The sequence below is a fragment of the Enhydra lutris genome, unplaced genomic scaffold, assembly GCF_002288905.1.
Source record: "Enhydra lutris kenyoni isolate GAN:26980312 unplaced genomic scaffold, ASM228890v2 scaffoldscaffold44, whole genome shotgun sequence".
NCBI lineage: Eukaryota > Metazoa > Chordata > Mammalia > Carnivora > Mustelidae > Enhydra > Enhydra lutris.
In genome coordinates this window covers 14,170,330-14,196,958 of record NW_019154128.1, presented here as the reverse complement: position 1 = coordinate 14,196,958, position 26,629 = coordinate 14,170,330, and the positions used below count along the sequence as shown (strand labels likewise).

At 48.7% G+C, this 26,629-nt stretch overlaps 1 protein-coding gene across 1 annotated transcript in view; it reads right to left on the bottom strand.

Annotated features, from left to right (window-relative positions):
• Positions 1-26,629, bottom strand: part of LOC111155928 (cyclin and CBS domain divalent metal cation transport mediator 4) — a 35,509-nt gene that overhangs the window by 539 nt on the left and 8,341 nt on the right. Inside the window, exons 2-6 of the mRNA XM_022516406.1 lie at positions 9,085-9,228; positions 8,587-8,721; positions 7,039-7,208; positions 6,642-6,738; positions 278-459 (exon numbers count right to left, since the gene is read on the bottom strand). Of these exons, the coding sequence (XP_022372114.1) occupies positions 278-459; positions 6,642-6,738; positions 7,039-7,208; positions 8,587-8,721; positions 9,085-9,228 (728 nt within the window). The remainder of the gene's footprint in view (positions 1-277; positions 460-6,641; positions 6,739-7,038; positions 7,209-8,586; positions 8,722-9,084; positions 9,229-26,629) is intronic.

Below are 26,629 nucleotides of genomic sequence, written 5' to 3'. Positions count from 1 at the left end.
TGAGGTTCACAGAGAGCGGGGACAGAGGCAAGCCTTACGAGACCAGGGAAACGAGGCTGGCCAGGGCTGGGGCTGGGGGTCTGGAAGAGAGGACGTGCCCAGCTGGAGAGAGTGAGGAGCAAGAATAAGGAAGACACACGTCTCGGGTCTGGGCCTTCTGTGCCCTGTGTGGGGGGGGTGAAAGAAAGGAGCTGCTGATGCCTGAGGCACAGTGATCCAAATGGCAGGGATGGGGAAGACTGCGCTGCCTGGAGGGAGAGACACAGGAAGCACTCACCTTAATGTACTGGAGGTCCATGAGCGCCCGGACACTGAAGTCGGAGATGTACTGGCCCAGGACAGAGCTGCCGAACTGGTTGGCGCTGGCTGCCAGGGTGGCCGCGCTCGAGAGATCCGTGCGCTCCGGGTAACTGAGGGAGGCTGAGCGGCTGAGGGTGCTGGGGTGGGCCGGGGAGTGGTCTGTGGGGAGAGACACATGGTCAGGCCAGGGGGTTCCGGAGCCCTCACAGGGGCCCCTCTTGTGCCCCAGACACACAGGTCCGGGGCCCCCACCAGAACGGAGCAGTTCTAAAGGACAGACAAGCTCCAACTGCAGAAAGTCTGGCCTCCTTAAAGCAAGTGAGTTAGTTTGTTTAGAGGGGTTGTGCAGTAACTATTAAAAAGCCTACCAAAGCAGAAAACCAAAACCAAAGACACAAAATCTAGGTCTCCAGATCCCCTCATTTCCCCCCACAACTCATTAGTCAAGGGTGACACCATGATTACCCCTCACAGTGGACCAGACACTGTCCTTGTTTCCCAAAGCAGCTTGTATCAAGGGACATATACTGCACACTTTTACATTAAAAAGAACATAGAGTTTGTACCCTATGACTCATCCACACACCTCTCAACATGATGCCCTAGTCACATCTTAACATGATTGTCACAGGTCAGAAGTGTGTTCTGCACGTGACCCGCTCTGTATGGACCAGTCCTGCCCACTTGTGTCTGCCGGGCCCCTTGTCAGTCTGACAAGGGGGACAGGGGCAGCAGGTCCCTCTCACAGGAGCCTAGAGCCCCAGGAGCACTGGGCCTCCCACACCAGCCAACGGTTCCTTCCACATCCCCCTGCCCTGAGGCAAAGCCTGGGGGAGTAGGGAAGGTGCTCCTTCCCGCAGGGACAACAGGGCCTCCGTGCATCGCACTGTAAGGAACGGGGATGATGCAACCACAAATGAGGAAGAGCAGCCTCCTTATTTTTAGAAAGGAACGGTATACAGACTGCATATCATTAGCTCTTATTTTTGAGAACACTTAGAAAACAAAACAATGAAATGCACGAAGAAGTTAATCGTGAAGGCATGCTGGCTTCTTTTAAACAAATAGGAAGTGGAATAGGCTTATTTACTTAGTTGAGCACTAAGTTACTAACTAACTACTAAGTTAGCTACTCCCACAAACAGTGAAGAGAGATGAACAAATGGTGAAGAGAGCAAACATCACGAAGCCAGGTGACCGAATGACCAATACAGCTTTAACTGAGTGAGACTGAACTGAGTAATACTCTGTCTTTGAGCTTCATTCCTAGAACTAGGAAAACATAGTCTGGATATCCTATGACTGGGCAGTATACGATCACTAGAAGATCACAAGTGTGTCACTTATCCCAACTTAAGTAATACCTCTGATTAAGTTCTAGAAAAGGAACACAAATACTATGAATATTATCTAATACTTCACATTAATCATTTGGATGATGATGGACTGCTTTTAACGAATACTTATGAACACTCCAGAATCTGAATTAAAAAACAACAAATTAGGAGCGCCTGGGTGGCTCAGTGGGTTACAGCCTCTGCCTTCGGCTCGGGTCATGATCTTGGGGTCCTGGGATCGACCCCGCGTCGGGCTCTCTGCTCAGCGGGGAGCCTGCTTCCTCCTCTCTCTCTCTGTCTGCCTCTCTACTTGTGATTTCTGTCAAATAAATAAATAAAATCTTTAAAAACAAAAACAAAAACAAATTAGTGACATGGCCTTTTAAAAACAGACACCCTAAAAAGACATACACCCAAATACGAAACCTTTGTTTCTGAACAATAGTATTATGATACTCCTTCATTTTCTTTCCTAAGATTTTATTTATTTTAGATGGAGAGAAACAGTGCTAGCAGGAGGGGCAGAGAGAGAGATAATCTCAAGCAGACTCCACGCTGAGCATAGAGCCCAATAAGGACCTTGATCCCAGGACTCTGAGATCATGACCTGACCTGAAACCAGGTGCCAATCACTTAACCAACTCTGCCACCCAGGCACCCCAATATTGCTTAATTTTCTTAATTTTTTCCCTTTCCTCAATTTTCTAAATAAGCTATATTGCTTTTATGACTGAAACTGAACTATAAGGTGTGCCTGGCTGGCTCAGGCTGTGGAGCGTGTGACCCTTGATCTCCAGGTTGTGAGTTCGAGCCCGTTAGGTGTAGATATTACTTGAAAACGAAATCCAAAGCACCCTGGTAGCTTAGCTGGTTAAGATTCTGACTCTTGATTTTGGCTCAGATCATGATCTCAGGGTCATGAGATCAAGCCCCATGTCAGGCTCCATGCTGGGTATGGAGACTGCTCAAGATTCTCTCTCTCCCTCTCCCGATGCTCCTCCCCTACACTTGCTCACTTGCTCTCTCAAGAAAATAAAAATAAACTGGGGCGCCTGGGTGGCTCAGTCGTTAGGTATCTGCCTTTGGCTCAGCTCATGATCCCAGTGTCCTGAGATCGAGCCCCGCATCAGGCTCCCTGCTCAGCAGGAAGCCTGCTTCTCCCTCTCCCATTCCACCTGCTTGTGTTCCTCTTTCACGGTGTCTCTCTCTGTCAAATAAATAAATAAAACCTTTAAAAAAAACAAAAATAGGGGCGCCTGGGTGGCTCAGTGGGTTAGAGCCTCTGCATTCGGCTCAGGTCATGATCCCAGGGTTCTGGGATCAAGCCCCGCATCGGGCTCTCTGCTCGGTGGGGAGCCTGCTTCCCTTCCTCTCCCTCTGCCTGCTTCTCTGCCTACTTGTGATCTCTGTCTTTCAAACAAATAAATAAAATTTAAAAATAAAAAATAAAAAAATAATAAAAATATAAATTAATTTAAACCTTAAAAAATAAAATTAAACAGAGTAATAAATGTGTAAAAAAGATAGGGGTTTTTTAACTTAGTAATTCCATTTCTGAAAGTGTATCCTAAGGATATAATCTTTTTTTTTTTTTAAAGATTTTATTTATTTATTTGACAGAGATCACAAGTAGACAGGCAGGCAGAGAGAGAGAGAGAGGGAAGCAGGCTCCCTGCTGAGCAGAGAGCCCGACGCGGGACTCGATCCCAGGACCCTGAGATCATGACCTGAGCCGAAGGCAGCGGCCTAACCCACTGAGCCACCCAGGCGCCCCCTAAGGATATAATCTTAAACACAGAGAAAGTTTTTTCATAAAGAGGTTTACATCATGGTGTTATATAGAACACACACCACAAGGACTGTCCATAAGGGGGGATAACCAATGAAGGCACATGTGCTTGGGGGAACACTATGGCTCCAACAAGAAAGTTGGATCTCTGCTCTTGTATTAGGTAAAAACAGCAGGACCCAAGCCATGGAAACACGAACCCCTGGTCAGTATGAAACAAGAGCAAGTGCGGAAGAGAGAAGGAGGCTGAGGGTGTTGGCCAAGGAAGACCAACATGGTCCACAGACATCACCCACTCAAATGCCATTAGCAGCTTCCCACTTCCTACCACAACCAGAAGCTGGCTGTCTGAAAGGGACAAGGGACTTCTAATTCACCTTTTTACTTTTTTTTTTTTTTTTAAGAGAATCAAGAGAGAAGTGTGCTTTGGTACAGTTGAGAGGGAGAAAAAAGCCAGCTGTACGAATATAAAATGGGAAATGACAGACTCTGCGGATAGGTTTTTAGGACTGTCAAAGGCTTAGAACTTCTTTAAGTTACACACTGAGACTGGAGCCCGAAGGCACTTGGCAATGCTCTTAACCTCCTCAGGGCTCAGCAGGCCAGTGTTCTGATGGGAAGACCAGCACTTTCTGCCACCCTCTGCTGCCTCCATATAAGTGGGACCGAGTCGAACAACACAGCTGCCAGCAATCCTGGGATAAGGCTCAGGAGTGTGGTGTATCAAAGGCCAGAAACAGCATGTGGCATTGGGCCTTTTCCTCGATACTTTCCAACTGGAATGTCACATTTTAGTTGTAACCAAGAAAAAAAAAAAAGAAATAAAAACTTAGCTCTAACCGAACATTCCCTACCTATTCTCTCATTGCCCTGACAATTTTAAGAAGGGGCCACCATGTATTGTTCCCATTACACAAGAGGGAACAAAAGACTGAGAGGAAGTCAGCTCCTGGAATCCTGTTAACTGGCAAGCGCAAAGACAGCACTCAGGCAGTCTGCCCAGGGCCGCACTTCTGATGCCTGGCGGCTGCCTCCCCTAACAAGCAGACACCCCAGCAACAGAATGAAGAGCAAAGCCTGGGAAGAAAGGAGGCAAGTTTTTTAGAGAAAGCTGATGAGATGACAAGGCATCCTGATGTCTGTGAGTGGCCTTGATCACAGGGGTGTGCAAAGGCTGGGCTCACTTGGCCCGGCCAGAAGTAGTAACACTCCCTTCCCACTCTAGCTGTGTGTCTGTGCGTGCGCGTGCATTGTGTGTGCATGTGTGTTCTCAAGGACTGAGGACCTCTGGGGAAACGCTTCCAGGACCAGGGCAAAGCCACCCGGTACCTGGGCCCGCTGCCAAGCAGAGCCGGTGCAAATCAGGCTAGCCCACAAGCGTGAACAGGTGGAATGGCCCAAAATGCGGGTGGGGAGCCCCAGCGGCTGCTGGGAGAGGTTAATAGAGCTGTGGTATGTGGGCTCAGGCAACAGGTGGCAGCACAAACTTCTCCAGCCATGCTGTGTTACCTGAGAGCCAGGACAGCAGGGAGTTCCGCTTGCCAGGCGGACACCTGACCTGGGTTGAAGGCACTGGAGCAAAAGAGGAGAAGGTCAACGATGGGTAGGGTGAGGAGGCAGAACATGGACCCACAGGAACAAGATGGAGAAGCAGATCTGTTGGGGGCCAGTGTCCCTGGGAGGGAGGGGCACAGTGGACTCTGACAGGGAGGAAGCTTAGGGCAGACCAATGAGCGCTGCTACTCAAAGAGGGGCTGAGGATCCCACAGTGAAGCTAGAGCGGCCCTCCCCACCCCCGGCTGAAGTCATCTCCTCTCCCTTTTGGCCAATCCAAGTGGGACCTGAGTGCCTCTAGCTCAAAGGATGGAGCTAAGGACCCAGACCCAACCTCTGAGGCATCACTGCAGAGAGAAAGTGCCTCGAAGAAATGTCCCATGACCACGTGCCCTCCTGGACAAGACTTTCCCCAGCTGGCTGGCAAGAGGTGCTCTTGGGAGGGGCCGAAAACTTCTCCCTAGGCCAGAGACATCCAGGCAGGGGTCCCCTGCTCCAAAGCCCAGCTCTGGAGTCTTGTTTTCTCACTGCTTCCTCCTGGAGCCTGCTCATGCTGGGAGAGGGGCAGAGCTGCATCACACCAGCCAATAAGCTGAGCTATATCAATATACAGGGGGTCCTGGCCCCCTGCGCTCAGGGTCCTCTTTGTCAAAAGACAGCAACAGGCATAACACAGAGGATCTCCAAGAGCCACACACACCTCAGTGTGTGGCCTGTCCCCCCGCCACAAAGTGGATTTTCACTTTCTGGCCTGCAGCAACCTGGGGCCCCACTCAAGGCTCAGAAGGGCCAGGCAACTAGCAATGAGCTGATCTCGCAAGACTTGGGTCTTGCCTGCAGAGTGCCCACTCCAGCCACAAGGCCCCTCTGGCAAAGAGAGCCTGAGCCGCCAGGACTAGAGAAGCAGAAAGCACTAGGGTGGCCAGAGTGCCCCTTCCCTGGACTTCCCACAACTCTCTTGCAGGGCGTGTCCAGTCCCCTCTTTGCCCCAAGTCCCTTCATGCCATCAGAACCAGCCCTTAACCAAAAGGCAGTGGCTAAGCCCCCTGAAAAGCCAAGCCCATCCGCACCCTACCTGACAAATAGGCCCTGCCCTGACTCCCTGGATCCAGGCACCCTGGATGCTCTCACTCCTCACCTCTATTCCCCTGCCCCAGTCTCTGTGAGCAAGACCCTGTAGCCTCCGTCACCTGCCGTCTCTCACTCTTCCCGCTGCTACGACTACTTGCCCAAATGGCCAAGTTGCTATGGTATGTCCCCCTGCTCCAAGGCCATTCATGGCTTCTTGCTTCCTATCGCAACCAAACGCCAGACACTTTCTGGGGCTCCCCAACATGTCCTTACTCCCCATGGTCCACCCCCTCCCACCCCTGAAGGCTCTGGTAGGCTGGTCTCACATCTCAGAACATGCTCTCAGCTCCCTACAGGCTTTGGCTCAGATTCCCCTTCCCATCTCTTCTTCCCCACTCTTGGAATCCTGTCCAAAGGGGCCAGGCCCTGCTCTTCCGGACCGCCTCCACTAGGCCCTGGCAGCTCTGGCCCTCACTGGCCTCCCTCTCCTCTGAGTCACCTGGACGGCCCTAGACTCTGGGGTATCAGTCCAAGTCTCCCCCCAATCCAGATATGCTGGAGAGCAGCATGGAGGCAGCCCAGCTACTCACCAGAGGTGGGCGAGGACAGGGCCATGGTCCCGTAGTAGGAGAAGGCACCTGTCTCAAACTTCATGTTCTCCTTCCCGGCCTCCACCTCCACCTTCCCCTGGAAGAACACAGGGTCAGGGTGACAAACAGCCTGAGAAGGAAAGCCCAACTGAGGGGGGGAAAGGACAAGGCAAGAGGGAGAAGTGAGGGCGAGGAAGAGTCGGTTCCAGAGCCCTGAAGGCACTCAGGCGCTCTGACCCAGAGGCTCAAGGGTGGCCTCTCGGGAGGAGGACAGGCAAAGGGGGAGCAGAGGCTCGGGGGCAGGCCGCACGGGGGCAAGCCCCGCATCCCCCAGCCAACTCAGCAGGTGAGGAGGCAGAGCGGGCACAGGAGGGCGGGCAGGGAGCAGGCCGCCCACCTGCAGGATGAGGATGAAGTAGTCGGCCGGCTTATTCCGGGTGTACAGGTAGTGGCGGATGTAGTATTTGTTGTGCTCATCAAACTTGAGTTCCTGAATGACATCTGGGTACTTGAGCAGCCGCAGCAGGATCTTCTCTGATATCAGAGAGGGGCTGAACTGGGGAACCTCTGTTGGAAGAAAGACGACAATGACTTCATAGGGGGCCTGGTTGGACTGCACCAGGAACACGGTCACTGTGCTTGCTCGCTGCCCAGGCCCTCCTTCCCCTCAGTTCTGCACCTCTGTGGGAAAGCAGCACCTCTTGGATCCAGACTGGTCAGACTCGAGTCTGCCTGCCTAGGCTGGAACAGCGGCTCCCACACTGGGCGCACATGACCTGGGCAAATTACCTAACCTGTGTCTCAGTTTCCTCATCTGTAAAATGGGGATTAAAAACTTCTTAGGGTTGGGGACCTGGGTGGCTCAATCAGTTGAGTGTCTGACTCTTGGTTTTGGCTCAGGTCATGATCTCAGGGTGGTAAGATTAAGCCTGCATCAGGCTCCACAGCCAACTTGAGAGTCTCTTCCTCCCCCTCTTCACCCTCTGCCCCTCCCCCACTCATACTCCCTCCCTTTCTCAAATAAATAAAACTAAAAAAAAAAATTCATAGGGTTGGGGCACCCGGCTGAGAGCATACGACTGGCAAGAGCATAGGACCCTTGATCTCGGGGTTGCAAGTTAGAGCCCATACTGGTATAGAGACTCCTTAGAACAAAACAAAACCAAACAACAACAACAACAACAAAAAAACAAAACATCTGGTAGGGTCATGGTGAGGTTAAATGGTAATACATGTAAAGCACTTAGACACATGCTTGGCATATGGAAAGCGCTTCATAAATGTTAACCATCATTATTATCATTAGCACCATCATCAATGCCCTGGCAAGAAAAACAAAGAATTAACACCCTTTAGCAAGTGAGGGTTGGGAAGAAAGTCAGATTTGGAGGGAGGGAGGAACAGGCAGGAGCTTTTCAAATCAATCACCCAGGTCCCCAAAGGGGCTTTGAATCAGGGGTGAGAAGAGAGGAATGTCACTGATCTAGAGGTCAAGTCCTGCTGGCAGCACATGCAGGCAGAGGGGAGGGGGGAGCGATGAGAACAGAACTGGATTCAGGCTATGAGTGCATGAGCCAGACAAGTGCTGTGGGCCCACAACATGTGTAAGGGCTTCCTTCGCCCTCCTTCTCCCCAGCATCCAGGGGCCTGGGGAACCCCAGTGCCCACCTCAGGTACTCCTAATGGTTCTTTTTTTATTTCACCTTCCCCACTCTCTTGGTGTTTATTTTCAGAACCTGAATGCTTCCCAGAATTTTGCAATGACAACCCATCAACAGAGAAAACAAACCACCACAGGGAGCGCCCCAGGGATGGAGGGAAGCCACCTCGCTCCCTTTCAGAGGCAGCCACGTTTCCCCTGCACCTTTCAAATAGCCAGAGGCCAAGAACTTCCCCTCCATGACTGTATCCCACCAACACCTGAGGGCCCTCCTCTTGCTCTTACCCGTGGCCAGGAAGCGATGAGCAGCCAGAAGTAGCTGAGGTGAAATTTTCACCTTGAGTTCATTGTCAGCATCTTTGAAGGCTGAGAAGTCACGTTTATTTTTCTCCGATACTCGTTTCCGGCTTCGGTTGTCGGCTGTAAGAGAAAGAATCTAGAACTGAGAATTCGGTTCCCCGTGACTCAGGAACACACTAGAACCTGAGCGCCAGCTCCCGGCTCTGCAGTCCCCTCTTCCACACACAAGCAGCACTGTCTGAATCAAGGCAGGCTCCCTGGCTCGATGCTGAGGCACCAAGGCCAGGGGGAGCAAAGATGTTCTCCTCTCACCGATCTGAGCAGCATGCCCAACGTTCACCCTGGCCAGTGTGAGGCACCCAGTTCCTGGGCCTCAGGGAGCTGGGCCTCCCACATCTCTGCACTGTGTGGCCTTCCTACACAGGGACACCTAGGGTGTGAGCAGGAAAAGGGTTCCAGGCCAATGGAAAGAATGGAACTCACTGTACATATCTGACTCGTCCAGGATCTCAGACTTGATGATCTCCTCTATGACGTCCTCCAGGGTGACCAGGCCCAGCACCTCGTAGAAGGGGTCACCTTCACCCTCGTTGTTCACCTTCTGCACGATGGCCAGGTGGGACTTCCCTTGGGGGATGATGCAATGAGTCAGACAAAAGCAAAGGGCCCAGTCATGAGACGCCTCCACCAAAATATTAACACATTTGGGGTCATGAGTCACTGGGGTGGGGTCATGGGTGTTTTTATCCCTTTTCTGTATTTCCTAAAGTTTCTGCTACAAACAGATGTTGCTTTTATGAAAAGGAAAACCAAAAGTACATTTTTAAATTTTAAGGCATTTCATCAAAGAGCTTTTGTTTCATTAGAATGAAAATGGCAAGGTCCTGCCTAGGTCTCCTGAAAGTCCTGGAGGAGGGAAAGACACACACTGACAAGCTGTGGACTGTGGAGCGATCGGTTGGAGACATGTGGGTGCCAACTGGACATGGGGTTCCTCAGATGGCCCATGCTGCCCATGGGGCCTCCAGGGCCACTCACACTCCTTCACCCTGCTCTCCTTGGCAAATGCCCCAGCATGTATCCAGGGCCATGATACTGCCCAAGGCAAAGGCTCTCAGTTCCCAAAACCATTAACAAATTAGCCCAGGCTGTAATTAGGCCAGGCAAGTACTATAATTAAAGAAGGGCCACCTCTTCAACCTAAAGAAGAGAAAGTCAGAAGGCAGAGGGAAGGGAGGAGGGACCCTCCACAGAAGTTTGTTGGGGGGGGCACGGCAGGTCTTTCCAGGCCCTTGCTTTGGGTTTCTACCCTGTTCCTGTGCCCCTCGTCCCAGTGGGTGACAGGAGGGAGACAGCCAAGGCTTGGCCCGCACTGCAGTTCGGATGGGCTGTGTAGCCCACACAGGGACCCAGATTTGGAGCAGCCAAAGGGAGAAAGTCCTGGGAGAGCTGAGAAGGTCAAGCCAGGGTCTCCTGGGCAGCTTCCCCTTCACAACTCAGTCTGAGGGCCCCACTCAAAGGACTTCTCTGGAGAGGGCGTTTTCCAAGTCTCCAAGGCCACTCCAGATCCCCCCAACCCCAGGATGTGCCCCTCAGAACTCCAGAAAGCTGCCAGTTCTCAAGACCACGATTTAAAAAAATGAAATAACAAAGATATAGGAGTACGCCACATGTGATGGGGGGCGGGGGACTGTTTTGTGCAACTTTCACCATCACGTGTCAGTCACTGTGGTACACTCATCTCCAGCTCTGAGTTATGGTCAAAAAACTTTCAGCACCTTGCTCGAACTATGCACCCAGACCAGACCTAGACAGAACCGTGTCTAGACTCAAAGACTTCCTAGTGTCTTCTAGACGGGGGCCGATGAGAGCAAGCGATCCGTCAAGGTCCTCCAGCAGGCCACAGCCCCTCAGAGCCAGGACCCTGGGGTCCGGCCCCCCAGGCCTCTCTGCCTGCTGGAGGCTGCCCACCCAGGAGTGCCTTCTGGAGAGAGAAATAATGCTCAGTCAGGAGGGAACCAGAGTTAAAACAAAGTCGCATTTACCACCTTCCAGACTGGCACGCTCTAAGACCACTAACACCCGATGCTGGGGGAAGCAAGACAAACAAGCACGCCCTCAGGTCCTCAGGTTGGTGGGCAGGTAAATGGGCACACTTCAGGAGGCCAATTTCGCAGCATGTCTCAAAACGAAAGGTCCCTAACCTTGGACTCAGATATTCCACTGGCAGGAAGCTGGATATAATCGTCTCCAAAGCAGAAAAGGCACAAAAGCAAAGAGGTTCGACAGAACCTTGTTTTTAACCACCTCAAACCAGAAACTACCCACATCAATAGCAATGGAGCAGGAGTCCTGCCACTGCTCCGGGGAGAAAGCAGCAGGGAACAGACAGACAGAATGTGGAATGAAGCCCGACACAGGCTGCTGGTGGAAGAGCGAGCAGAGGGACAGACTGCATGGTGCCTGCTGGACTGAGGGTTGGCAGGGGTTGTGAACTGCCCTGAAGTGCATGGAAGAGTAACAGTGGTCACCTCCCAGGTTAAGCAGAGTTTGGGGGAGGGGCCCTTGTACCCCATATGCTGTCCTCTTCTAATTCTGTTCTGTTTGATGGTCTCTAGAATTTTTTTAATTGAGAAAAAATCAGGGGAAACACATAATTAAGGAGAACAAACAAAGGGAGACGAGTGAGTGTCCAGGGTGAGCAAGGACCCTCTGTGCCTAAACCGGCATAGACCAAGTCCCGGGGAATGGGGTGCATCTGAACGTGGCTCAGTTAGCCAGTGCCTAGCTCAGAGCCTGGAAGTCAGAGTCCCTACGCAGAAGGGACATAGCTTCAATAACCTGAGAAAAATGTCCTCCTCCCCACTGAACCTCCAACGAACCAACAAATCCTGACACACAATCACAGGTCACACTGGACCACACCAGGAAAGGCTGATGGCTTCCCTAAAGGACAGAAACATCCGTCCTACGAAGGAAACACGTGGACTCCTTGAGCCCAATCTTGGGGCCGCTCTCAGCCCTGGGGCCCTCTTTCTGAGGCTCCTTTGTGTGTGGTGTGAGGGGGACAGGCGGGCACCCTCCAGAGACAGGTTAACTTGCAGGTGTACAGACCTGGAGCACTGCCCACAGTCACCCCAGCTCTGTGCACTAAGAGCCGTGTGTGTGTATGTGTGTGTGGGGGGGGGGTGCGTGCACGCGCGCCCACTGGCACTGATTGTGGCAATCTCCTCCAGGGCCAGAGAACCTCTCTTGCCAAGGTCACCGGTGACCTCCAGTGGTGGGGTCTCAAGCTCGGGCTGCATATTCTGACCAGGGGTCACTCTCTCCCACTTCCTGGAAACCCTCCCTCTCCCTAGCTTCTAGCACACAGCTCTCCTGACGCTCCACTGCCCTCTGGGGCTGCTGCTCCTCCCTGACCTCTATGTCAGAGGGTCCCAGGGCTCAGTTCTGGACCTGTCCCTTGCCTCGTGACTTTAAACACAAACTGTATGTCAAGGTGTCTCAAACACTTGCGGCCCAGCCCTCTCCTGCACCCTCCAAACACTGTACCCAACTGCCGGCGGACAGCTAGCTAGCTCCTCCCAGAAGCCCAACACCTTGAACTCCACATGGCCGAAATCAAGTTCCTGCCCTTCTTCCCCCCAGCCTTCCCCATCTCTGTCTGTCTGGTAGATCAAGCCATGGGGGAGTAAACTGTCCCTCCTCTCTTTCTCTACCCTTCTCCATCCAACCTTTCCATCAGATCCCCTCAGCTCTGCCTGCACCCGACACCCAGACTCCAGCCTCTTCCAGGGGCCTCCACTGCTATAGTCACATTCTGGGCCACATGCACCTCCTTCTCACCCAGACAGCTAGACTAGTCAGCTCCCTGCTTTATCTTGGGCCCGGATCAGCTCTCAACACAGCAGTAAGAGGGGTGATGTCAGGTCACCTCATGTCTCACCAAGTCCCTCCAGTGGTTCCTGTCTCACCCCACGTAAAAGCCTCCTGCCTGAGTGGCCCGGGTGTCCAGAGCCCTTGGTGCTGACCATCTCCTATCTGTACTCCTCTCTCCAGTGCTCAAGTCAGCCACAAGGCCTCCTTGTTGTTCCTCATACCTGAGGCTGCTCCCTTTGCAGAGCTCCCCCGCTGAGGGGTCCTCTCGGTGAGGTCTACCCTGAGGGCCTCCGTGAAAACTGCGATCCTTCCTCCAGCGCCCTAACCCTGGTCATGAAATCACCTAAAATACATGACATAATATGCTTATTCATTGTATTTATTGTTTATGGCCCATCTTCTGCTAGATTTTGAGCTGCATTACAACAAGGGCTTTAGTCTGTGTCCCCAGAACTCAGAATGGTGAGCAGCACACACCAAGTGTTTAATGGGTATCTGTGGAATGAAGGACTCAATCCACACAGATGTTTCCTTAGGAGAAATGTGATCAATGCGAAGGGGGAAAGGGATGAAGACGAGAGAAGAATTCCTTTGAATTTTAGTAATTAAGAAGTTTCTGTAATTCAAAAATGATTTTGGGGGCACCTGAGTGGCTCAATGGGTTAAGCCTCTGCCTTTGGCTTGGTCGTGATCTTGGGGTCCTGGAATGGAGCCCCACATTGGGCTCTTTGCTCAGTGGGGAGCCTGCTTCCCTGTCTCTCTCTGCCTGCCTCTCTGCCTACTTGTGCTCTCTCTCTCTGTCAAATAAATAAATAAAATCTTTTTAAAAAATGATTTTTAATTTACCTTTTTTAAAATAAAAGGACCAACTTGGGACCTCTATTTATGATCCTCATTGTATGAAATTTAAATCTACTACAGAATGTTTATTTTAATGAGTTCCCTCATTTTATTACCAGCGTCCATTCAACTGGATAATTGGATTTTGGGGGTGGCTGGGTGAGAAATGGAACATGAAAATGTAAATAATACATCTATCCCAAAAGCTAAGAAGCCCCCATTTTTCAAAGTAGTCCTTATTCAAAGAAAAAAGACTGAGGAAATATAGCAAAATGCTTGTATTTGGCTCCTCCATGTGAAATTGTTCATATTTGACAATTTTTGACCAGCCAAAATGATACTTCCATATGATTAAACCTGAAAGTATGGAAGGGTTCAGGATATGGTTTGTTTCTTTTTTATACTTTTTTGAAGAGAGATCCCAACCTTTCCGGAGTCAACAGTATTAATTTTATAATCAGAAAGAAACACATCTATTGGGGCGTCTGGGTGACTCAATTGTTAGGTGTCTGCCTTTGGCTCAGGTCATGATCCCAGCGTCCTGGGATCGAGCCCCACATTGGGTTCCCTGCTCTGTGGAAAGCCTGCTTCTCCCTCTCCCGCTCCCCCTGCTTGTGTTCCCTCTCTCGCTGTGTCTCTCTCTGTCAAATAATAAATAAAATCTTTAAAAAAGAAAAGAAAAGAAACATATCCATTAGAAGTAGCTTTGAAAAAGACTCTCCTACTGCTTTCCCCAGGGACTCGGGGCTTCTGGAGCCTTTTACACTCCTGCACTGCTCGTACGGGGCAACACCTGGCTGTGGGAAAGGAGGCACCATGAGGTTGCCCTCGGTCTGCTCTGGGCCACACCTGGCTGGCAAGCTTGCCCACTCTGCCTTTTTTGACCTTTGTCCCGCCAGGTCTCCTCTCAGTCAGAGAACCACAGGGAGTCCTCTTTCACTGCCCTCTCCCATCTGGAATGGGGCAGAGTAAGAGACCCCAGAACCTGATGGAGTCCCTGTTCACCCTTGGCTCCGCCCTGAGGGGCTCAACCCTGGGGGCCATTAGCACTCCCTGCCCAGCCTGGCCCCAGCTCTCCCTCCGCCCTTCACCAGCACTGGTATGGCTGCCTTTGCTGTCGGCCGGTGTCCAGCTTGGCCAGGTCCACACTGTGACTCCAGTGCTCTCCATGCTATACCCCAGCCCCGCCTACCTCATGCCTAGAACACAGCAGACCCCCAGACTCTGCTGGATCTGTACAAGCTGGTCTCCTGGGGCCCCAGGGAGCCCAGTCCTCTGCCTTCCACAGTGCGCATCTTAGCAAACTGCTGTGTCCTCTTCCCCCCATTAAAAAAACCTTTATAATCTCGTAAAGACCATAAGAAAGACACCTCAGAAGGTGCTGGGTTTCAAAGTCCACAAGGTCCCTGAGAGGCCCTACTTACCAGCTGCAGCTGCCTTTTCTCATGTGGAACATCCAGAGGCCCCAGATCGGACATGGGATTGGCCACTACCCAAGGTGGTGTCCTGGGCATCTTTCCCTGCTGGTCCCCCAGCAAATTCTAGCCCTTGACCTCCAAGGCTCCCAGCACAGGCCCTGAGTTCTCACATACCTCCCTTGGGGAGAGGTGCTGGCCTCTGGGTGCCAGAAGATGGAATCTCAGGCCATGGGTCTGAGATTTGCTTGCCGGCAACAGGGCACCTAATTTCCTGGGAATCCCCCCCCTCCACCCAAGCAAAGGGGAAAGATTAAGCTGACTATTAATAGTGCTGATCTCAACCAGTAGGAGGGGCAGCCCAGCCCAGCAAGATGACACAGGTGGGGCACGCTTAGGCGTAGGCGTAGGCGTAGGCGTAGGCGTAGGCGTAGGCGTAGGCTAGGCAGGCATAGGCAGGGAAGCAGAGGAGCACAGCCATAGGAGATACAGCCCTGCACAGCCCTCCACCCCCGGGACCCCTCCACAGGCAGGTGGGAGAGCTACACATAAGACCAAGTTTCCCTAAGTATCCCTAAGCAGAGAAGCCCAGGTTGGGGAGGGGCAGGGAGTGAGCCATTTAATCAATAAGCAACTTAAGAGAACACCGGGGAGATCCTTAATTTTAATATAAATTATACTATTAGACCACAGAGACTAAAACAGTGCAGCACTGGAGAGAACAATGACATTTTTTTTTCTTCAGGATTTGGCAGCACGTGTCAAAACAAAAAATGTGCAAGACCTTGGCCTCAGCCATTTCTTCCACACTAGGAAAGACTTTGATACAAAGGGAAAAACCCAGGCTGGTGTGCAAGCTGTGGCCAGGAGGGTCCATCTAGTGTGGTTTATGATACAGTATTGCAGCCGCTAAAAATGAGGCTGATACAGACAGAAATTTATTTAAAGAGACAGTGGTTCACCATCTGCGTAAAGCAAAAAGTTACAAAGTAAGAAAATAAGAATGCTTGTTTTTCTGCTTTTGCTTAATGCATTTTATTTTATTTTTAAAGATTTTATTTATTTATTTGACAGACAGAGATCCCAAGTACGAAGAGAGGCAGGCAGAGAGAAAGCGGGAAGCAGGCTCCCTGCTGAGCAGAGAGCCTTCAGCTCAGGTCATGATCCCAGGGCCCTGGGATCATGACCTGAGAGCTGAAGGCAGAGGCTTTAACCCACTGAGCCACCCAGGCGCCCCACTTAATGCATTTTAAAATCAGCATGTATTACCTTCTTATTTTTACATTTATAATCAGAAAGGGTAAGAATGATGAGGGATACTGAGGGATAGGAGAAAGCAATATAGTTAGTCCACTGCTTACCAGAAGCTGGTTCATTGCTACTTACTAGAGAAAACACACCAAAATATTCACATTCTGAGTGGTGGGATAGGGGGCCTTTCATTTCCTAATCATTTTCCTCCTTTCTGAAAGTTTCTACAATAAATACATTACTTTATTTTTATGTTTTATTAAGGAAGCCATCAATAAATACAGCCACTATAGCTGGTCAGATTTTTTTCTTTTTTTTAAAGATTTTATTTATTTATTTATTTGTCAGAGAGAATGAGCACAGGCAGAGGCAAAGGAGAAGCAGGCTCCCTGCTGAGCAAGGAGCCCGATGTGGGACTCGATCCCAGGACGCTGGGATCATGACCCAAGCCAAAGGCAGAGGCTTCCTTCTTTCTCTCTCTCTGCCTGCCTCTCTGCCTACTTGTGATCTCTGTCTGTCAAATAAATAAATAAAATCTTAAAAAATAGGGTGCCTGGGTGGCTCAGTGGGTTAAGCCGCTGCCTTCGGCTCAGGTCATGATCTCAGGTTCCTGGGATCGAGTCCCGCATCGGGCTCTCTGCTCAGCAGGGAGCCTGCTTCCCTCTCTCTCTCTCTCTCTCTCTGCCTGCCTCTCTGCCTACTTGTGAACTCTGTCTGTCAAATAAACAAATAAAATCTTAAAAAAAAAAAAAAATCTTAAAAAATAAAAAATAAAGTCGCTTGTTTTGAAATACAAATAAATGTGAATGGAGCCTGGAATGAATGCCCCTTTTGGAGACCGTGTTCTAGAAGGTTCCAGATGGGCTGTGTGTACGTGCAGTGTCAGGCTGTGTTGTTGTCTTGCTTAGAATGGCTGGGCAAGTCTCCTGGTAAGTCTCTAGAAATGCTTTTCTGTTTTGGCAAGTGGGCTGCAGTGTCTGCCTTTCCATTTCTCTTTTCCCTACAACTGTCCTCCTGTCACTTCCTTTTTTTTTTTTTTTTTTTTTAAAGATTTTATTTATTTATTTAACAGACAGAGATCACAAGTAGGCAGAGAGGCAGGCAGAGAGAGAGAAAGGAGGAAGCAGGCTCCCTGCTGAGCAGACAGCCTGACGTGGGGAAGCTGGGATCATGACCCAAGCCAAAGGCAGAGGCTTCAACCCACTGAGCCATCCAGGTGCCCCCAAATTAGCGACTTTAGCTTTTGTTTATACAGACTGACAGTGGGCTCTGAGCAGCCAGTCCCTAGGGGAAGGGGCTCCTGCCCTCACTCCATCGTTCTCCAGCCAAGTGAGAGGAGCTACAGACCCCTCATCCTTATGTCTTTAAAAAAAGTTTTTGTGGGGGCACCTGGGTGGCTCAGTGGGTTGAGCTTCTGCCTTTGGCTCGCGTCATGGTCTCGGGGTCCTGGGATCGAGCCCCGCATTGGGCTCTCTGCTCAGCGGGGAACCTGCTTCCCCCTCTCTCTCTGCCTGCCTCTCTGCCTACTTGTGATCTCTCTGTGTCAAATAAATAAATAAAATCTTTTTTAAAAAAGTTTTGTGTTTGTTTTATAACATACATGTTAGTAAAACAATACTTGTATACAATTTTGAATGGCCAGACCTTCTCTGTCCCCTCTCAAAGGAGCTACACTGGTGTGCCCCTCAGGGCCCATCTCCTCCCCTCAGCTATGAAACAGTGGGGGTAAGCATGTTCTGGGGCAGGGAGCCCAGGCACTATCCCTTGCACATCTACTACTCACAGGAGGAAACTGAGGCTCAGGGAAGTCCTGTCCAGGATCATCACACTGTGAGGGGGAGAAGAAGCTCGGATTCAGAAAAGGGGCTTCTCTAAGTAATACTCACCTTTCTTTCTTTCTTTCTTTCTTTTTTTTACATAAAGATTTTTATTTATTTATTTACAGAGAAAGAGATCACAGCTAAGCAGAGAAGCAAACGGAGACAGAGGGGGAAGCCGGCTCTCCGCTGAGCAGAGAACCTGATGCCGGATTTGATTCCAGGACCCTGCAACCTGAGCTGAAGGCAGAGGTTTAACCGACTGAGCCACCCAGGCACCCCTAATACTCTCCTTTTAAACCAAGCACACTGGGGGGTGCAGCTATTGACAAGCAGAAGTCAGGAGACCCTAAGACTGGTCTCTCACCCAGGGACAGGGCTTCATGGCTTTTTCATTTAGCCAGCGGTCTCTAATTTTTTAATCTTTTATGATGGAAAATATCAAGCATCTACAAAAGTACAGGAAATAATATAATTACACCCGCAGGGCCCTTCACTGAACTTAAACAATTAACAGCTCCAACTCCTGCGGCCAATCTTGTTTCCTCTTCCCTCCTACCCACTTCACTGGCTTATTTTGAAGCAAATCTCAGATTTTATCTGTAAACATCTATAAATTTTACAGGCTCCTGGGTCAGTATCTCTAAAAGATAAGGACTCTTACCTCGCAGACCACAACAGAACACAATACCACATCTAATACGTAATTCCTTAAGATCATTAACATCAAGCGTCTAATTTCGCTGATTTTTCTTTAATGAGTTTTACATCTAATTTGTATATATACGTATATATCTTTTTCTGATATTGGTAACAAAAGTACAAAGGACATTAAGACCACTTATAATCCTGCCTTCCAAAGACAACTACTATTAACTATTTTTTTTTTATTAAATACTTTTTAAATAATTTGTAAATACTTCACATTCTGTTTTTCCACGTCATAAAAATATTTTTAAAAAATGAAAGTCCTGGGATGCCTGGGTGGCTCAGTGGGTTAAGCCGCTGCCTTCGGCTCGGGTCATGATCTCAGGGTCCTGGGATCGAGTCCCACATCGGGCTCTCTGCTCAGCAGGAAGCCTGCTTCCTCCTCTCTCTCTCTCTGCCTGCCTCTCCGTCTACTTGTGATCTCTCTCTGTCAAATAAATAAATAAAATCTTTAAAAAAAAAAAAAAAATGAAAGTCCTCATAATACTTCATTGGACACATGTGTAAATAATTCTTAACCTCACTGGGCTCTTAAATTACGGCCCCCCTTTTTGTGCCATTATGGAAATCTTTGTAATTAATGTATTTGGATATATCTCTATGTCCTTCAGATACATTTCTAAAAGGAAAATCACTGGGTCAAAAGACAGGTTTGGGGTTTTAAGTTTCTTAGGTTATCTAAGGAGTGAGGTCAGATGGAATGCTGATGCTTTTGTCCTCAGGGATGTGGAAACCTCTCCTGGAAGATACAGCCAGGGACACAGTTCAGAAGGCGGGGAGGAACACACTAGAGCTATTTTGCACAGCAGAAGAAAATGAAGTGGAGAGAAGATGCTGGTCTGGCTGGCAATGCCTCCCTGAGCATGAGAAGGGCAGGGGCAAGCAACCCATCAGGAGGTGCCAAGGGGGTCCCCAGCCTTAGCCTCCTTTTGACTCCTGGACCCTTACAGCAAACTGCCTCCTCCTTTCCACCAGTCCTCTCTGCTCAGGAACACCTCTGAGCATCTATCATCCCGGCTCCTGACCATCTAGCCTCCCACCCCAGCCCTCCAGCCCCTCAGCCAGGAGGAGCCCCGTTCTTAACACACCTCCCGGCTCAACTGCTTACAGACTCAAAGCTCCCTGACTGCCCTGTGAGGCACCTGTTCTTTGGCTCTGTGCAACCAGCTGGTAACCAACAGAAGATTCAATATAAAAGATGGACCATTATTAATGAGGCCACATGTCCCATGTTCATTTGTCAGGAAGATGTAACAGGAAATTCTGCTAAATGCTTAGCTGACTGACATCAGGATACATTAAGTCTGGGGGTAGGGGGCTAGCTTTCTCCTTAACTAACCCTAGTAATCCCATCCGCATCATAAAAAAAAAAAAAAAAAAAAAAGACGAAGAAGGAAAGAACATTTTTTTTTTCTTTTTACCTTGGTGAACACCCATTGGTAATTGTTAATCATGCACTGTGCCCAAATGTTTACAAACTATAAAAATCATCCTAGACCTCACATCCAAACATGAGAGAGAAAAACTGCAGCAACATTTGGTGTGGGGCTGAGGTTGTTACAAGTAGAAGCAGGGGAAGAGGTGGAAAAGGGCAAGAATATTACTTGGTATGTTCAAACTTGCTCACCCAAACTGGGCTATTAGTAGAAGAGGGAAAAGGGACTTAATTACCGAACAATTATTTTTCCTGCCATAAAACAAAACCCAAAACCCTAACAGAGATATCTTGTACTGTCTTCCTCCGTGGTTGGTTGGTTAATGGCTGGAAAAAAAACAGTTGTAGACCTCTCTCTCATGAACACAGATGCCAAAATTCTAAATAAAGAAATTGGCAAATCAAATCCAATGATGCGTGGCAAGAATCATACATGATGACTAAGTCAGGTTTATTCCAGTTATGCAATAAATGTTTATGGGTGAACATTTAAAAATCAATCGGTATAATTCAGAATAAAGGAGATAAATCATTCAAACATCTCAACAGTTACTTAAAAAGCATTTGGTAAAATTCAAAATCATACCTACTGACAAATTTGGAAAGCCTACCCTGAAATCTAGACTGAGGCACCACCAGTTCAACACCATCCTAGAGGTCCTAGCCAATGAAATTAAGCAAGAACAAGATATAAAATGTGTAAGGTGTAGCAGTAAGTAAATAAAACTGCCATTGTTCACAGGCAACATAATTACGTGTGTAAACAATCCAAAAGAATCTAAATAAACTATTAGAATTAATGAGTAAATTTAACAAGGCCAATGGATTAAAGGTCACTATACAAAAATTATCCATACTTGTGCTGTATTATAAAGAATACATCTGGGGCACCTGGGTGGCTGAGTTGGTTAAGCGTCTGCCTTCGGCTCAAGTCATAAACCTAGGGTCCTGGGGTGGAGTCCCGCATTGGGCTCCCTGTTCACTGGGAAGCCTGCTTCTCCCTCTCTCTTTGCTACACCCCTTGCTAGTGAGTGCACTCTCTCTTACTCTCTCAAATAAATAAATAAAATCTTAAAAGAAAAAAAAAATACATTTGGTCCTGAACCCTGGCTTCCCAAATGCCTTGGAATTTCCTGAGTAAACAGAAGCAGCTTTTGTTATCCTAATGAACAACTCCAGGTGGGCCCCTAGATAGCTTCAGGGCAGGGCTGGTCACCAGCAAAGCCAAGCATTAGAGGGTCAGACCTTTCAGGTGTCCTACATCTAGGGAAGGCAGCAAGCCAGGCACTGAGTCCAATCACGTAGCCAATAACTTAATCATTTATGCCCAGACACTGAAATTCTGATAAAAACTCTGGACTGCACCTGAGGACGTTGGGGAAGGAAAAAAAAAATGACCCTCTGCACCTCCAGAGCTCAGTGGAGCTTCTCACTGTAAACACATTGACGTGCCCAGAGACGGACACACCCCAACCCTAGGGGTAGAGGGCAGAAGCCCTGCATTGCTGATTGTTCCAGACCTCATCCTATGCGTATCCTTTAAGATAAAACTGGAACCCTCAGTGTAGCACTTCTCTGAATCTAGAGGTCATTCTAGTGAATCATTAAACCTGAGGGGTGTCATGGGAACCCTAAATCTACAGCCAGCTGTGGGGAGGGGGCTTGTGACTGGTATGTGAAGCGAGGGGAGCATGTGGAAGGACCCCATGCTCCCCTCGCAAACTCCGGGTGGTGAGCATCAGAACGGCACCGCAGCACACCTGGATCAGAACAATGTGCAACCAACATTCTTGAAAACGAAATTTTAAAGACACCTCTCAAAAATCATCAAATACCTTGAATACATCCAAGAAAAGATGTGTAAGACTTCTGTACAGAAACTGACAAAACATTGTTGAAAGAAATTAAGAGGATATCAAGAAATGGGGGGTAACCATGTCTACGGAAGGAAAGACTCACTATAAAAATGTCAGGTCTTGGGGCGCCTGGGTGGCTCAGTGGGTTAAAGCCTCTGCCTTCGGCTCAGGTCATGATCCCAGAGTCCTGGGACAGAGCCCCGCATCGGGCTCTCTGCTCGGCGGGGAGTCTGCTTCCTCCTCTCTCTCTGCCTGCCTCTCTGCCTACTTGTGATCTGTTTGTCAAATAAATAAGTAAAATCTTAAAAAAAAAAAAAAAAAAAAAAGGTCTTCAAATGGATCTCTAGGTTCAATGCAATTCCATTAAATTCTCAGGAAAAGGGGCGCCTGGCTGGCTCAGTGGGTTAAGCTGCTGCCTTCGGCTCAGATCATGATCTCAGGGTCCTGGGATCGAGCCCTGCATCGGGCTCTCTACTCAGCAGGGAGCCTGCTTCCTCTCCTCTCTCTCTGCCTGCTTGTGATCTCTCTCTGTCAAATAAATAAATAAAATCTTTAAAAAAAAAAATTCTCAGGAAAAAAGATAAAGGATAGTCAAGATAATCTTGAAGAACAAAGAACAGAATCATTATTACCAAAGAACAAAACCTATTAGAAAACTACAGCAAGTATGTCAATGTAGTACTGGCACAGGACAGACAAATAGACCAATGGAATATGAGAGTCCAGAGAGACCCACACATACACAGCTCAGCCCAGAAAGACAGTCTGCAATAAGCAGCACTGGACCAGACGGATAAGGTGTATGGATTTAAAAGAAGAATCAGACTGTAACACCTCAGAAACAAAGATAAATTCCAGAAGGATTACAGATCTAAATGTGAAAGGCAAACAATATAGCTTCTAGAAAATAACAGAGGATAACAGCTTCCTAACTTGTATATAGGCAAAGAATCTTAAACAGGACATAAAAAGCACTAACCCATAATGGACACTAAGCATATGAAGGTGTGCTCAACATCGTTAGTCACTAGGGAGGGCGCCTGGGAGGCTCAGTTGGTTGAGCGACTGCCTTGAGCTCAGGTCCTGATCTTGGAGTCCCAGGATGGAGTCCCTCAGCGAGCTTCCTGCTCAGCAGGGGGTCTGCTGCTCCCTCTGACATTCCCCCTTTCAGGCTCACTCTCATTCTCTCCCTCAAATAAATAAAATCTTTAAAAAAAAAAATTAGTCATTAGGGAAATGTATAATCAAATCACACCGAGATACTACCACTGGCTAAAATGAAACAAATAAATAAAAAGTTGACAATACCAGAGTTGTAGGGACAGGAGTATAACCGGGTAAGAGCAAAGAGCATTCTGGAAAACTGCCTCATCTGTGCCTATACTATAGGATATTCCCAAAGGAAAAGCCTACATAACATCACCAAAAGTCATGCAGGAGAGCACTTGTAGTGGCCTTATTTAAACAACTACAAATTGGAAACTGAAATGTCATCAACTTCCCAGTTGATTCCTACCATGGAATACTATCTAGCAACAAAAAGTAATGAACTCCAGCTACATACAACAATGGATGAAACTCATAACCTTTATGTCAAGCAGAAAGCATCAGACACAAAAAGACACATACTGATGATTCACTTGTAAAAGTTCAGAAACGGGGGCGCCTGGGTGGCTCAGTGGGTTAAGCCTCTGCCTTCGGCCCAGGTCATGATCCCAGGGTCCTGGAATCGAGCCCCACATCGGGCTCTCTGCTCAGCGGGGAGCCTGCTTCTCCCTCTCTCTCTGCCTGCCTCTCTGCCTATTTGTGATCTCTCTCTGTTAAATAAATAAATAAAATCTTTTAAAAAAAAGTTCAGAAACGGAAAAAATTGACCCATGATGATTGGGGGAACGGGGGTAGTGACTGGGAGGGTTCCCTAGACGGTACACACTCTTCTACAATATTGGTAATGTTCTATTTCCTAAGCTTAGTGACAGTTACACAGGGGTGTTCCTTTGCCAAAAACTATCAAATCGTACACTTATGATTTACGTACTTGCTTCAAAGGAAGGTGGTCAGAAGGTACAAACTTCCAGTTATAAATAAGATAAAGTAGTTTTGGATATGTAATGCCCAACATGGTGACTACAGTTAAGAATATTATGTCACATATATGAAAACTGCGGGAAAAAAAATAGATCTTAGGAGCGCCTGGGTGGGGCTCAGTTGGTTAAAGCAACAACCTTTGGCTCAGGTCATGATCCGAGAGTCCTGGGATCTACCTAGGGCTCCTTGCTCAACAGGGAGTCTGCTTCTCCCTCTCCCCCTGCTGCGCCCCCTGCTTGTGCTTTCCCTCTCTGTCAAATTAAATAAACAAATAAAAACTTCTCATCACAAGAAAAAGAAAACTTGTATCTCTGTGTGGTGAGTGACGGATATAGTTAACTAGACTTACTGTGGCAAACATCTATGAAAATACAGAATCATTATGCTGTACACCTAAAACAAATATCATGTTCTATGTCAACTGTACCTCAACTTAAAAAAAAAAAAATATCTAGAACTGACCATAAATCTTCCAGCCTAGAATTACTGGAATTTCCCAATCTTCTCATCTCATTTCTTAATATCCACGTTCTTACTGAAAAGCGACACAGAGCAGAGTTAAGAGCTTGGCCTCTGGAGGAGAACAGCTGCTGCGGCCACTTAAGTCGTCACACTTCTGGAAAAGATTCTTAGCCTCTCGGAGCATGGGTTCCTATCTATAGCATTTGGCGGATTAATTAAGTATTCAATAAAGGTTAACCATTAATGAAGGCACTTCTTCCTTCCTTCTGCTCTCTGCTCTTACTCAGCCTTTTCCAGAGCTCTGGGTCTGGGGCATTTCTGGGGACACTGGGTCTCCTGGGGAATCTCTGCTCCCTTGGATTCCCCCTCTACCCTCTGCTGCTCTTCCATCTTAACCTCTTCTCTCCCTAACAGGGACACCGGGCAGGGAGCAGACAAAGGGGGAGCCCTGACATGAAACCACCCAAGGAGAAGTGCAAATGTGGCTCTACCCCTTGCCCTGCGCTGCCTGGCTTCCCTGATCCTCCAATTCTGCTCCCCACGGTGAGAATGCAGATGTGTGGCCAATCAGGATGGCAGGCTTGTTTCTCGGATTTGCAGGAAACAAACAATTCAGGAAATGAGGGGAATCTCCTCAGTTTTAAGTTTCTCTGCCATACATTTTTTTGCTTCAGCTCTGGCTTCTGTTAGTTACCCTTAACATACACACTGGGACCCAGATAAGATGGTATCTGAATTGGCAGGTAATTATCTAGTGGGCTCTTTTGACCTCAATGTCTTCATAATTCCCAGAAAGGCACCACACCTGGACAGCGGGGCAGCCTGCTCCAAGAGCTGGTACATGAGAACCACCGCAGCCCACAGTGGTATCAGCGCCAACTGGGGCACCTTTGGATAGTAATAACAATAATTTTAAAAATGGCTAACATTTATTGCATGAGGACAATGGTGCCAGGCACTGAGCTAAGCACTCTACATTGGCTTACCTCAGTAGTCCTCACCACAGCCCCCTGAGCTGGACAGCGTCATTAATGTGGCTAGCCAAATCACCAACCAAAGAGAAATTTTTCAGAGACTTCGAGTCAGCCACTATTTTGAGCCTTTCATGAAATAAACCCACTTGCATAAGCTTTACTCCAGTTTTTAAACTTATTCTTAGGGAAGCATGAAGAGAGCTGGACTAATTTTTAAGATTTTATATATCTGTTTTAGAGAGAAAGAACACGAGCAGGACGGACAGGGGGAGAGAGTGAGAGAGAGAATCCCAAGCTGACTCCCCGCTGAGCAAAGCCCAACCTGGGGCTCAATCCCACAGACCCTGAGATCATGACCTGAGCCAAAACCAAGAGTCCGACCCTAAGCCAAACGCACCACCCAAGCAACCCCAGACACATTTTAAAGCAGGAGTCCAGGGGACTGTGTGGGTGTGCATACGTGCATATGGGTATGTATGCAAGAGCCTGCTTACAGAGGTAACTGTGTGTGAGTCTGCCCACCTGTGTGTGGGGGTGAAGTGTATGTTTAAGCATGCCTGTGTGGGGGCGGGTGTGTATGCGTGTATGTGTGAGCCTGTCCTTGTGTGTATTTGGTGGGAGAAGGGATGAGTGTGTGTGGGAGTAAGCCTGCCTGGGCTGGGGGGACAAGAGCCTCCTTCCAACCAAGGCTCCTGGCTGCCTGCTGGCCAGGGACCAGGCGTTCCAGAGAGCCCGGGGAAACCAGTCTTTCAAGAACCCTGCCCAGGTCACAGGAAATCAGCCCTGCAGCATGGAAGCGACTCTGACTATAACCTCTAGGGAATGCTTTAGCAACACCAAGTTTAACCCCCAGTAAAACAGGCCGGCGGCTAAAAACAAAACAAAACAAAATGAAACAAACGAACAAAAAAACACCCAACAACAAAAAAACCAGGCTGGCAGCGGCACACCCCAACCTTCTGGGCTCACCTTTTTATCAGCCACACAGTGCTGCCCAGCCCTCCTTCTGGGGACACCCTCCCAAGAAGCCCAGGGAAAGAAAGGGATTTCTCGTCTTATTCTGAAAGAACCAATCTAAACTGGGTTCCAAAAAGCAGGGCAGTGTAGACAATGGTTTCAATGTGAAAATACATATGAACGGCTAAGAAACTACACAGCTGTGAAATGAAAATGGTTTTGATCCTGCTGTTTGTGACACGACTTTAAGAATCAATTTCTAGGGGCGCCTGGGTGGCTCAGTGGGTTGAGCCGCTGCCTTCGGCTCAGGTCATGATCTCAGGGTCCTGGGATCGAGTCCCGCGTC